Raw genomic sequence first — 14,676 nt, forward strand, 5'->3', positions numbered from 1 at the left:
CACACGGTAGGCTTATTCAGAAAGTCAGAAGGTATGGGAACCAGGGAAGTTTGGCCAGGTGGATTCAGAATTGGCTTGCCTGCAGAAGGCAGAGGGTCATGGTGGAGGGAGTACATTCAGATTGGCGGATTGTGACTAGTGGTGTCCCACAAGGATCTGTTCTGGGACCTCTACTTTTTATGATTTTTATTAACGAACTGGATGTGGGGGTAGAAGGGTGGGTTGGCAAGCTTGCAGCCGACACAAAGGTTTGTGGTGTTGTAGATAGAGTAGAGGATTGTCAAAGATTGCAGAGAGACATTGATAGGATGCAGAAGTGGGCTGAGAAGTGGCAGATGGAGTTCAACCCGGAGAAGTGTGAGATGGTACACTTTGGAAGGACAAACTCCAAGGCAGAGTACAAAGTAAATGGCAGGATACTTGGTAGTGGGGAGGAGCAGAGGGATCTGGGGGTACATATCCACAGATCCCTGAAAGTTGCCTCACAAGTGGATAGGGTAGTTAAGAAAGCTTATGGGATGTTAGCTTTCATAAGTCGAGGGATAGAGTTTAACAGTCGCGATGTAATGATACAGCTCTATAAAACTCTGGTTAGGCCACACTCGGAATACTGTGTCCAGTTCTGGTCGCCTCACTATAGGAAGGATGTGGAAGCATTGGAAAGGGTATAGAGGAGATTTACCAGGATGCTGCCTGGTATAGAGAATATGCATTATGATCAGAGATTAAGGGAGCTAGGGCTTTACTCTTTGGGGAGGAGCAGGATGAAAGGAGACATGATAGAGGTGTACAACATAATAAGAGGAATAGATAGAGTGGATAGCCAGTGCCTCTTCCCCAGGGCACCACTGCTCAATACAAGAGGACATGGCTTTAAGGTAAGGGGTGGGAAGTTCAAGGGGGATAGTAGAAGAAGGTTTTTTACTCAGAGAGTGGTTGGTGTGTGGAATGCACTGCCTGAGTCAGCCGTGGAGGCAGATACACTAGTGAAATTTAAGAGACTACTAGACAGGTATATGGAGGAATTTAAGTTGGGGGCTTATATGGGAGGCAGGGTTTGAGGGTCGGCACAACACTGGGCCGAAGGACCTGTACTGTGCTGTACTATTCTATGTTCTATGTTTAACATTGTCTGCCAATGATTCTATCAGGGCCCCCTTGTGTTTTTTTCTAATTCAATTTTATGTAATTTCCTATATTGTTCATATTCCTCAATGACTCCCTTTTCCAGTTGCCTACAGCAGTAATATGCTTTACTTTATATTTTCCACAACTCTTCAAAACCTCTTGCCATTCTGACCTTCCCCTCACAGTTGGCCTTGAACTCTACCTTCCAGTCAGCCTGAACTTTTAACATTTCTCATTAACAAGGCATTTTTGCCCACTGTATGTTTTTTGTTTATCGTAACAGTCTCTAGATTTTATAGAGATTGCTATGTGTGAAAATCCCGTATCAGCAGTTTCTGAGATACTAACAGCCTTGCCTGGCACCAACAGTCATTCCATGGTCAAAGTCACTCAGATCACATTTCTTCCCCATTCTGATGTTTGTCCACAACAACTGAACCTCTTGACCACGTCCGCATGCTTTTATGCACTGACTTGCTGCCAGATGATTGGCTGATTAGTATTTGCATTAACGAGGTACACAGACATACCTAATAAAATGGCTACCAACAAAATGCACAATTAGGCAGGAGCAGAGATGGCAGCGCGCCTGCGTGTGCGCAGCTCTCCGGTGAAAAATGATGTCGTATCTGTTAAATAGGGGCCATGGACAACCCTGATTTGATGGAGAATGGACGTGAAAGCACAGAGGAACATCTGGAGAAACTTCTGAAACGCCCGTCCGCTGCTGTCGTTACTCTGTGGTCAGGAATCTTTCGGAGGGTAGGCCTCAAAATCCCCGGCCTTGCCTGCTTTTGGCGATTGAGAAGGAGATCGAATCGTTCCGACAGCGCCATGCTCAGTACTCGGTGTCGGACAGCTGATCAGAGCTCGAAGTTTTCGGACGACTCAGAGTCGGATTGTGGTCGGCATGGCAGGGAGAGTTTTTCTTCCTTCTCCCGTCTGCGTGAGATGTGGGACATTTGAGAAACTTTGAACTTTACTGTGCTCACGGACTTCTTCATCAAGTTATGGTATTGTTACACTGTTTGTAACTATATGTTATAATTATGTGGTTTTGTCAGCTTTCTCAATCTTGGTTTGTCCTGTGTTTTGTGATATCACACCAGAGAAAATAATGTATCATTTCTTAATGCATGCATTAGTAAATGACAATAAAAGAGGACTACTTGTCTTCATAATCATGATTACATTATCAAACTGTGGCATCTCAAATGCTTCTGAATGGTCTACTAGAAATCAGAATGGGCAGACTTTGGAATTGTTCAAGAGGCTTTTACAACCTAATACAAACTTCAGTGGATGGACAAGAGACCGGCAGGTTAATACTGTGATTCCTTCATGGCTTTTTACCAACTTATGAACATAGAACATAAGAGCACAGTACAAGCCTTTCTGCCCACGATGTTATGCCGACCTTATAACCTATACTATCAATCTAACCGTTCCTTCCCACATAGCATTCCATGTTTCCATCATTCACTGCATATCGAAGAACTTAATTATCCCTAATATATCTGCCTCTACCACCACCCCTGGCAGAACATTCAATGATCTTTGCACTCTGTAAAATACCTACCTCTGACATTCCGCCCCCCCCCGCCATACTCTTTTCCAATCACCTCAAAATTATGTCTCCTCATATTAACCATTTCTGTACTTGGAAAGTCCCTGGCTATCCACTCAACCTATGTGTCTTATCTTGCATTCCTCTCATCCTCTTTCTCTCCAGAGACAAAAGCCCAAAGCTCGCTCAAGCTTTCTTCACGAGACATTCTCTCTAATCCAGGCAACATCCCAGTAAATCTCCTCTGCACCCTCTCCAAAGCTTCCAAATCTTTCCTATAAGTCAACCAGAACTGAATAAAATATTTCTAGAGTGGTCTAACTAGGGTTGTAGAGTTGCAACATTATCTCATGGTTCTTGATTTCAATCCCCGACTAATGAAGGGCAACACACCATACACCTTCTTAAGAACTCCAAGTTTGTGCAGCAACTTTGAGCGATCTATGGATGTGGAAATCAAGATCCATCTATTCCTCCACACTGCTAAGAATCCTGCCATTAACTCTGAATTCTGTCTTCAAATTAGACCCTCCAAAGTGAATCAGTTTATACTTGTCTGGGTTGAACTCCTGCCACTTCTAGGCACAACACTGCATCCCTCAATGTCCTACTGTAACCCTTGACAACCTTGTACACTATCTACTTCTCCACCAACCTTCATGTCATTTGCAAACTAACTAACCTACTCTTCTTCATTCAAGTCATTTATAGACATGACAAAGCAAGGGTCCCAGAACACCACTGGTCACCATCTAGAATCATCCTCTGCCTTCTATGGGTAAACCAATTCCATATCCACAAAGCCATTTTGTCCTGGAGCTCATGCCTCTTGACTTTCTGAATGAGCTTATCATGGGACACATCATCAAATACACATACGCCACAACCACTGCTCTACCTTCAATGTGCTTCATCATAACTCAAGCAATTCAAACAGGCTCCTGATGCATGACCCAACCTTCAAAGGCCAGCTGAGTATTTCTAATCAGATTATGCTTCTCCAAATGCTTGTAAGTTTGTATGCTTAGCAATACAGCACAGTGTAGGCTCTTCCGGCCCTTAGTGCCACCCCTCCCCAGCAACTCCCCACAAACCCGATTAACCCTAACCTAATCATGAGACAATTTACAATTACCAATTATCTTACGTCTTTGGACTGTGGAAGGAAACTGGAGCACCGGGGTAAAACCCACACATTCCACAAGAAGGACGTACAGACTTCTTACAGAACAGCGCCAGAATTGAACTCCAAACTCTGCAAAGTCCTTTGCTGTAACAGCATTGTGCTAACTACTGCACTACCATGGGTACCCAATCCTGCAATTTTCTCCAATAATTTGCCCACCACAGAAGACAGTCTCATTGGTCTATAATTACTTACTCTCTTTCATTATCTAAGAATTAGCTGCACAGTTAAATCTTGTCACTCTCTATACTGAAGGAAAAGGATGATGAAATACTGATGAAAGCATTGCAAAAAACCACGTAACTGAATATGCAGAGAGACACAATGGACCGACAGCTACTCCTGCACAGAAATCCTTATTCTTACCAATGGCTTATTAAATAATTTTCATAAGATGATTTTATAATCTTTAAGATGTTCTTACAATAATGTAACTTACGGAATGTCTCCTTCCTCGTGTTTTGAAGGTAACCGATGAATATGAACAGCAGCCGTTAAAACATCTGGAGCAGGGATGCTCGCAGCAGAGGAATCTCGATTCACTTTCAAAGGCGAAGAAGCACGTACTGGGACGGAGGCTGCACTTGGAAGGGAGACTGGAATAGAAACGTGCCCAGGAACATTGGTGACTGGCACATCCAGTGACTTTGAGATGGCTGGTCTGGTTAAGGGCAAAACAGCCTGAGGGTTGATGGGAGGCAATGGTCTCAAGCTGGGCTGCTGATTTTGCAATTGATGGGAAGCTAGCCGTTGATGCTGCTGGGTCAGCTGCTGTTTACGAGTTCTTTTTGTATAGCCAGTTTCATTTTTGAAGTTGTTGACAGCCTGTAAAACAAAGGATTTTTCCTCTATAATTGTTCAGAAATTTCACCCTCCTGTTCCCTTGGTTAAGTTTATAGAATTTTGTTTTAATGGTAACAGGGATTTTGCTTACACTATAGACTAATGAATAATAAATGCTTAGGGATTAATCTCTTAACTCATTAGATTTTGGATTGATAAAATACTGGCCATTAAATTTTCAATTCAAGCAGACCATCAATTCTGAAGTATACCTGTCTTAAAAATTTGTTTGCAATTAAAGCATCAGGAGAAACATCTGTCTGGTGGCAAGTAGGGCAGGTGTGTTCATCAGACTCAAGCAGTGATGTTCTGATACCTGCAGGTAGGAGAAAAACAACCAATTCATTAGCAGTAAAACACAAAAAAAAAGGATAGTGAGATCACTGATGTAAAAAAAAACGTGCCCAGTGATTTACTGCTCACAAATTATTGGAGTAGACTCCTGAATAGTTACATGGAGCCTGGAAAAATAGAGGGCTATGGGTAACCCTAGGTAATTTCTAAGGTAAGAACATGTTTGGCACAGCTTTGTGGGCCGAAGGGCCTGTATTGTGCTGTAGGTTTTCTATGTTTCTAACCTGCAAAGACCACCTAAGGCAAACTTATTTATCAAAGTACTGAGTAAATTATCAAAGTACATACATGTCACCACATACAACCCTGAGATTCATTTTCTGTGGGCATTCACAGTAAATATAAAGAACACAATAGAATCAATAAAAGACTGCCCAACAGGATGAACGAATAACCAATGTACAAAAGACAACAAACTGCAAATACAAAAAAGAAATAATGAACATAAAATAAGTAAGCAAAAATATATAGAGAATAAAATGAAGTGTCAAAAATTTTAAGTCCATAGGCTGTAGGAACAGATCAGTGATGGGGCAAGTGAACTTGAGTGCAGTTATCCCCTCTGGCTCAAGAACCTGATGGTTGAGGGTACTATTCACCTATAAAAGTTTCTTACAGTTTTAAATGAATGCCAACCTTCCCGAACTTCTAAGTAGAGGCGCTGCTCGGCTTTCTTCGTAATTTTACTTACATGCTGGGCCCAAGACAGGTCCTCCAAAATGATAGCAGCAAGTAATTTAAACCCTCTCCACTCATGATCCACCAATGAGGACCACCTAATGGACCTCTGGTCTCTCCTCAGCCAGATTTTCAATCTCCCTCCGACTGTTGATTCATCACTAGCTTTGATTTGGCCCACAACAGTGGTATCACCAACAAACCTGAATATGGCATTGAAGCTGTGCTTAGCCAGTCAGAAGTATACAGTGAGTAGAGCAGGGGACTAAGCACATAGCCCAGTGCTGATGGAGATCATGAAGATGTTGTTGCCAATCCCAACTGATTGTGGTCTGCAAGTTAGGAAATCGAGGATCCATTTGCACAAGGAGGTATTAAGGCCTATCTAGGTCATGAAGCTTATTGATAGTTTTACTCTGTAGGAGATGATAGCATTCAAGACCTGCCATACGCACATTGAGGACACTCTGTCTGACTTTTTAAAAAATATATTTAAGTTGTGACGAGAATACACATAAAATTAAGATGTTTGCTGGCCTGGGTTAGCATCAGTGACATCAGCAAGTGGTCTGCCACCTGCCCTCAGGGGAAGGAGAGATAAGGAACAATGGAGCAGCGTCTGGAGATGTGTAATGAAAGGACGGGAGAGAGAGCTGTCTGGAGCGGCTCCCCCTTTGAACCCTGAATTGTTTGAAGTGGTGGACAGGCGATGCCCCAGCAGGGGGATAAAAAGGGACAGGTTCGCTAAGGCAGGACACACACGCCACCCGAGGTAACGAGACCCTGGAAGCGGTACGCCTCTCACGAGTCGGTGGGAAGTACCAGACAACGGCCAGGGTGGAAAGGTACGATCAGTGGGAACCCGGTGTGTGTCCGCCCTTGCCTGGGTGCCGGGTTCACTGCAGAGGATCGACCGCATCTGGAGGAGGGGTCACAGTCGGTGACCTCAGGTGACATCACCAAGGACCTGCCCAAAAGCTGCTTGTGAGCCATATCGTCGGTCTGTGAGTAAAGCTGTGTCTGAATGATCAGTTGTTCTTGTTCTCTCTCTCTCTCCCCCCACGTTGTCCATCGCCATGGCAACGATTACTGCGAACTGAACTAATAAACTGGACTGAACTTTGAGTCACTTTGAAATTCGGTCATTTACCCCTAGACAATGATAGAGCTTGATTGATGCTGTTATCTTAATTCTGTGCACATGTGTGTTTATCATCGCTGAACTGTTGCATTTATTATCCTTTCGATTACTGTGTTGCTTGTTTCTTTAATAAAACTTTCTTAGTTCTAGTACTCCAGACTCCAACTGAGTGATCCATTTCTGCTGGTTTGGCAACCCAGTTACGGGGTACGTAACATAAGTGGGGGCTCGTCCGGGATTTTGAACGCTAAATTTGGGACGGAGTAAATTGATTGGGTTAAAATTCCCGAAAGAAAGAAAAGACAAACAGCAGAAATGGAGGCTGAGGAATTTATAAAGGCACCGACCTTGGAGGCATTAGAGGATGCCAGGAAATCGGAATTGATAGCTGTGGCCAAAACGGTTGAATCTTGCTAAGGTGAAGTCGACAATGAGGAGAGAGGAGATACACAGAGCTATTGTAGAGCACTATGTATCTAAAGGTGTGTTTCCCCAAGGTGAGCTGGGGGTGGTGTCTATTGAAAAACCTGCTGGAGACGCGGTACAGGTACAGCTTGAAAAACTGAGACTCGAGCACGAGTTCCGGGTACGGCAGTTAGAACACGAAGAGAAAGAGAGGGACAGACAGATGGAGAGAGAGGAGAAACAGAGGGAAAGGGAATTTGACCTGGAGAAGTTAAAGATAAGGGCCGAGCAGGGGCTCGTGCCGAACCAAGGTGGAGGGTTCCGGGCGACCCAGGAGGTTAGGCTGGTTCCCCCATTTGACGATACCGACGTGGATCGGTACTTTCTCCACTTCGAAAAAGTGGCTATAAGTCAGGACTGGCCGAGGGATAAGTGGGCTGTGTTACTTCAGAGTGTACTGAAAGGGAAAGCCCAACAAGCTTACTCAGCTTTGTCCGCGGAAGTTGCCCAGAGGTATGAGGTGGTGAAAGAGGCCATCCTCAGGATTTATGAGTTGGTCCCGGAGGCATACCGGCAGAGGTTCCGGAATGCGAGGAAACAGTGGGACCGCACGTAATTGGAGTTTGCCAGTGAGATGCAGACATATTGTGAGCGTTGGTGCGCCTCGAAGGGGGTAGAGGGGGATTATGACAGACTGCTACAACTGATCCTGATTGAGCAGTTTAAAGGTTGTGTCCCTGAGGGTATGAGACCCTACCTCGATGAGAAAGAGGCAGCCATGTTAGCCGCAACTGCTAAGTCAGCGGATGAGTATGCGTTGACGCATAAAATGAAGTTTGCCCCGAGTAAAGGCTACCAAAAGGGTCGTCAGGACGGTGGGGAGAGTCCGCCGGAAAAGTCAGAAAGTAAGCTGGGGACTAGTGAAAAGGATAAGGTAGACCGGGAGCAGTCTGGTAGCAAGTCTCCTGGGGTCGTCTGTTATAATTGTGGGAAAGTCGGACACTTTGCGTCCAGGTGCTTTGCCCCAAGGAAACGGCAATGTTGAATGGCTGTATCGAGCTGTTAAGCGAACCGCTAGGGAAGGACAGGGCTGAAAAAGTCCAGGAAGGGCGCGAGAGGTTTAGCTCGGCCGGATTGGTGTCAGTGAAGGAGGGGTTAAAACCAGTTCCAGTGCGGATCTGGAGAGACACGGGAGCGTGTCAGTCACTAATACTGAAGAGTGTATTAGAGTTTAGCTCAGAGACCCAGACTGGGGAGGTAGAGGTCAAAGGTGTTGGGGAAGGGACAGAGTCAGTCCCTTTGCACCAGATACACTTACAAAGCAACCTGGTCTCTGGACTAGTCACGATCGGGGTGAGGTCCGAATTACCGATGAAAGACGTGGAAGTCTTGCTCGGTAATGACATCGCCGGAGGAATCGTGTTCCCAGTTGTGAGATTGACAGGTCAGCCTGCCAGCATTGAGGCCCCGCCCATGGACTCACAGGTTCATCACGGGCCCGCGATAGTGAATTTAGCTGAAACGTTTCTGCCAACCTTGTATGAGACGGGGTGTAGTGAGACAAGAGGTAGTGAGGGAGCTGGAACGGACGTAGCAGTAGCCAGGAAAGAATTTGTGCAGACGCAGGAGCGAGACGAGGGTCTGATGGTTTTGGCAGAGACAGCTCTCTCTGACACAGCTTTATCAAGGGAACTAGTAGGCTATTGTGTGGAAGAGGAAGTGCTAAGGAAAAAAGGGAAATCAAGTACAGTACCCGCAGATGAGGAATGGGGGGTGGTGCAAAAGAGTTATGGGGATGAGGTTTTTAACATGGCCCACGAGGTACCCCCCGGTGGACATTTTGCGGTGCTGGAGGAAACAGTTGGTGGAATCATGAAAGAGATTTACCGGCTGCCCAGGGGGAAGAATGTTATTGATCATGACCGACGCGAACTGAGATGGTCACCGGCTTTTGATATGCTAACAAACCTAGTCGGTGTTAGCGTGGAAATCAAAGAAGCTAGGGGCCCCCTGATAAGAGAAAAAAACCATTTTGAACAGATTAGTATGGGATCGATCAGATGGGAGAAGGCTATTGTTTTGGCCAGGTCTACTGATAAGGTCTCTCCTTTAATCCCCGAACAACGCGAATCTTTAGAAGAAGTAATTAAACGACTCGCACCCGTGTGTTTGATTGTCCCGAGGCAATGCAAAGAACTGGGATGTTCGGTGATGTCTGTTACAATAGGTGAGCCTAGTAAACAACACTCATATATAATGAGTAATTCAGTGACTAAAGGGCTGATGAACACAGAGGTGTGTATTGGCAATTTAATACGGCTGTCTGAAGCCAGCTTGACAGTGAACCTTGAAAAAAATGAATTCAGCCACACGAGGGTCACTTACCTGGGAATTGTGGTGACACAGGGGCAGCTGGCAGCGATGCAAGCTACAGTGCAGGCTATCGCTGACCTCCCAACCCCGACAGACAAGAGGGCCCTCAGAAGGCTCTTGGAGATGGTGGGGTACTGCAGGAAGTTTTGCAATAACTCTGCGGTCAATACCCGTCCCCCTCCTACTAAGCCCTTGCGAGAGAAAACTGAGTCTGAATGGGACGACCCTTGTTATTGTGGTCCGGGACAAAGCCAAATGAGAGGTTACATTGATCGCAATTCATCAGTGTTTTTGGCCACTATGAAGTTTGCTGAGTTGGAGCCTGGCCTAAGGGATTATTAATAACACGTGTAAAAGGAACAGAAAATGCGACGACTGTCTGTCAAGGTGTTGACAAGTTCAAACTCGCTGTGTTAGCCAAATAGCTGATAAAGATGTATATTTGTGTGTGTATCAAATAATGTATTCATGTTTGTAATTTTTACCTCCCAGTAAAAATCCTTAAAGGGGGGGGAAGTGTGACGAGAATACACATAAAATTAAGATGTTTGCTGGCCTGGGTTAGCATCAGTGACATCAGCAAGTGGTCTGCCACCTGCCCTCAAGGGAAGGAGAGATAAGGAACAAAGGAGCAGCGTCTGGAGATGTGTAATGAAAGGACGGGAGAGAGAGCTGTCTGGAGTGTCTCCCCCTTTGAACCCTGAACTGTTTGAAGTGGTGGACAGGCGATGCCCCAGCAGGGGGATAAACAGGGACAGGTTCGCTAAGGCAGGACACACACGCCGCCCGAGGTAACGAGACCCTGGAAGCGGTACACCTCTCACGAGTCGGTGGGAAGTACCAGACAACGGCCAGGGTGGAAAGGTACGATCAGCGGGAACCCGGTGTGTGTCCGCCCTTGCCTGGGTGCCGGGTTCACTGCAGAGGATCGACCGCATCTGGAGGAGGGGTCACAGTCGGTGACCTCAGGTGACATCACCAAGGACCTGCCCAAAAGCTGCTTGTGAGCCATATCGTCGGTCTGTCAGTGAAGCCGTGTCTGAATGATCAGATGTTCCTGTTCTCTCTCTCTCTCCCCCCACGTTGTCCATCACCATGGCAACGATTACTGCGAACTGAACTACTAAACTGGACTGAACTTTGAGTCACTTTGAAATTTGGTCATTTACCCCTAGACAACGATAGAGCTTGATTGATGCTGTTATCTTAATTTTGTGCACGTGTGTTTATCATCGCTGAACTGTTGCATTTATTATCCTTTCGATTACTGTGTTGCTTGTTTCTTTAATAAAACTTTCTTAGTTCTAGTACTCCAGACTCCAACTGAGTGATCCATTTCTGCTGGTTTGGCAACCCAGTTACGGGGTACGTAACAAAGTCTACACCAACTATGATGTATTCATTCAGATCCTCTGAAAAATCCTTGAACCCAGCCCTGTCTACCAAATCAAAGCAATCCCACAGCCACTCCTCTGCCTCCCATGACCACCTCTGTTATTCTCATCTCTGAAGCCTTGCTGTTTAGTCTCAGCGTCTATGCAGCTGGGAGGGACAGCTTTCCCAAAATGTAATCTAGGCATGGAACTGTAGACATTAGTAAGTATAGGTTGGGACCTTAGGTGTTGCAAGTCATACGTTAATAATTGGGCAGAGATTTCTTCCAACAAGCTTGACTGAAGTCCCCAACATTGATTTGAAAGGTATCAGCTAGGCTGTTTCTTGTTTGCTATTCACTGCACTTGTTCATGCAGAACATCTGCCTTTAGTGGTATACTAAACTGCAGTCAGGATCACGGAGAACTCTCTTGGTAAATACAACGGTCTCTTAATCATTAGATGTTTCAGGTCAGGGGTGGGGGTAGGGAGAAAGAACATTGCAACAGGACCGCTACACTGAAGCATTGCAAAGAGAACAAGCCTCCTCAAACTCCTAATGACATATCGGCACTGTCAAGCCTTCTTTGTAATTGCATCAATATACTGGGCCCGGGATAGATAGGATAGAAACCTAAAACTGCTCACCATTTCTACTGCTGAGCCCCGAATGAGGACTGATGCATGTTTCCTTGACTTTCCCTTCCTGAAGTCCATATCAATTCCTTGTCCTTGGGTGCAAGGTTGTTGTTGCGACACCAATCAACTTGCTGATCTATCTCGCTACATGCTGACTTTGGCCTATTTTATCATGTGCCAAGTGTCCCCAAATTTCATCCTTAATAATGGACTCCAATACCTTCCCAACCACGGAAGTCAGGCTAACCTTCTGCGTCCCTCCCTTCTTAAAGAATAGAGTGGCATTTGCAATTTTCCAGTCCTTCATAACTATTGATACTTCCACAATCTCTTCAGTTACATATTTCAGAATCCTGGGGTGTAGTCGAAGTGAGTCATCTACATTCAGACATTTCAGCTTTCCCTGAATAATATCAACTACTACTTTCACTCTCCCCCGACACTCAGATCTCCGGCAAACTACTAGTGTTTTCCACAGGAAGACTGACACAAAATACTTATTTAGTTCCTCTGCCATTTCTTTAATTCCCCATTACTACCTCCTCAGTGTCACTTTCCACCAATCCAATATCTACCCTCACTTTTTTTACTTGCATCTGAAAAACTTTTTTTTATTACTGGCTGGTATACTTTCATACTTTAACTTTTCTCTCCTTTTGGCTTTTTTAAAATTATCCTCCAATGGGTTTTTAAAAGCTTTGCACTCCCCTAACTTCCCACTAATCTTCGCTCTATTACATGCCTTCTCTTTTACTTTTGTTTCTATGACTTACCATGTCAGCTATGGTTGCCTCATCCTTCCTTTAGAATACTACTTCATCTTTGGGATCTATCTTTCCTGCACCTTCTGAGTTTCCCCCCAGAAACTAGCTCTGTCATCACAGCTAGTTTCCCCTTCCAATCAATCGCATGTTTCTAATTTTCTATACTCCACAATAATACTGATTTAAGTTTCTTCCTCTCAAACTGCTGCGTGAATTCTATCAAAGGACGTAGAACACTGGGCATTCTTCAGCTCTTAGGACAGCCAAACTGTTATTCTGTCGTTGAAGTCAAAACCGCATTCACCACTTCCCCTAGCGGCTTGTTCCACACTCTCACTACCATCTGAGTGATGATTCCCCCTAATGTGTTGTGCCGAACATGTCCCTACCTTAGAAATTACTAGGCTTACCCATAGCCCTCTATTTTTCTAAGCTCCATGTACCTATCCAAAAGACTCTATCATTTCCGCCTCGACAACCGTTGCCGGCAGCCCATTCCACGTATTTACCACTCTCGGAGTAAAAAACTTACCTCTGACATGTCCTCTGTACCTACTTCCCAGCACATTAAACCTGTGTCCTCTTGTGGCAGCCATTTCAGCCCTGGGAAAAAGCCTCTGACTATCCACACCATCAATGCCTCTCATCATCTTATACACCTCTATCAGGTCACCTCTCATCCTCCGTCGCTGCAAGGAGAAAAGGCCGAGTTCACGCAACCTGTTTTCATAAGGCATGCTCCCCAATCCAGGCAACAGCCTTCCTCTGGTGAGGCGACCAGAACTGAGCACAGTACTCCAAGTGGGGTCTGACCAGGGTCCTACATAGCTGCAACATTCTCGGCTCCTAAATTCAATTCCACAATTGATGAAGGCCAATACACCGTATGCCTTCTTAACCAGAGTCAACCTGTGCAGCTGCTTTGAGCGTCCTATGGACTCGGACCCCAAGATCCCTCTGATCCTCCATACTGCCAAGAGTCTTACCATTAATACTATATTCCGCCATCATATTTGACCTACCAAAATGAACCACTTCACACTTATCTGGGTTGAACTCCATCTGCCACTTCTCAACCCAGTTTTGCATCCTATCAATGTCCCGCTGTAACCTCTGACCGCCCTCCACATTATCCACAACACCTCTAACCTTTATGTCATCAACAAACTTATTAACCCATCCATCCACTTCCTTGTCCAGGTCATTTTTATTTCAGCTTTTTTCTTAAAGATGTGCTGGGTGCATTCCAACTACCGCTGCATTCTTCGTGGCCCAGTGGTTGGGGACCACTGCGTATCTAATTTAATTGGTCACTTTGATGCAGCACAAGCTACGCTGAAAACGCAGTTCATGGCGGGGGTGCTACACACATGCGCACTAGGCAGAAAGAACGGAACTAAAACCCCGCAACCCGGAAACAATCTCTTGTAGCTGTGTGCTACATACAGCGCTAGAATAACTACACGGAGTCGGTGAGTTGGAGTTGCGATAAAAAAGATTTATTCAAACTTCGCAGCTGGCTTTAAAGCCTTCCCATTCCCGCCCTCCCTGGGCAGGACTGCTGTGGGGAATGTATATTCCCAGACCCTTTCCACGCGCGAGATTTTCCCCCTGCTGGTGAAGATGGCCTGGCGCCCTTTTTGGAGCCGGCCTCTCTGCGCGCGCTGTCTCGTGAGCCGGTTCGTGTGTGCTAGAAAGTGGGTTGCCACATAACCCACCTGCCCCCCCCCGCCAGAACCGGCCATACCTCCCCCAATGTCCACAGTCTGGATCGGCCTCTGTTTGGGAGGTCTGCCCCTGTGCCGTGGTGCCTGAGCCTGGACCGGCTGCGCCAAGTCCACATGGGCCGGTTTGAGTCCGACCACCGTGAAAACCTCCTCCCTCCCCCCAGTGTCCAGCACGAATGTGGACGCATTGTTCCTGATCACCTTAAAGGGCCCCTCGTAGGGCTGCTGTAGCGGTGCCCGGTGTCCGCCTCGTCGTACAAAAAGAAACTTACAGTTCTGCAGGTCTTTGGGTAGGCAGGTCGGGCTGCTGTGAAGTGGGTAATGGGGGCCAGGTTACCGAGCCTCTCACGTAGTCTGTCCAGGACTGCTGTGGGTTCTTCCTCTTGCCCCCTTGGGGCTGGTATGAACTCTCCTGGGATGATCAAGGGTGCGCCGTACACCAACTCGGCCGACGAGGTGCGTAGATCTTCCTTGGGCGCCTTGTGGATTCCGAGCAG

The 14,676-nt window shown here is 46.0% G+C and overlaps 1 protein-coding gene across 1 annotated transcript in view; it reads right to left on the reverse strand.

The window, feature by feature from the left end:
• Nucleotides 1-14,676, reverse strand: part of rbbp6 (retinoblastoma binding protein 6) — a 97,025-nt gene that overhangs the window by 27,604 nt on the left and 54,745 nt on the right. The window contains exons 9-10 of the mRNA XM_063058562.1: nucleotides 4,937-5,040; nucleotides 4,321-4,706 (exon numbers count right to left, since the gene is read on the reverse strand). Coding sequence (XP_062914632.1) covers nucleotides 4,321-4,706; nucleotides 4,937-5,040 — 490 coding nt within the window. The remainder of the gene's footprint in view (nucleotides 1-4,320; nucleotides 4,707-4,936; nucleotides 5,041-14,676) is intronic.

This window comes from Mobula hypostoma, chromosome 9, assembly GCF_963921235.1.
Source record: "Mobula hypostoma chromosome 9, sMobHyp1.1, whole genome shotgun sequence".
Taxonomy (NCBI): domain Eukaryota; kingdom Metazoa; phylum Chordata; class Chondrichthyes; order Myliobatiformes; family Myliobatidae; genus Mobula; species Mobula hypostoma.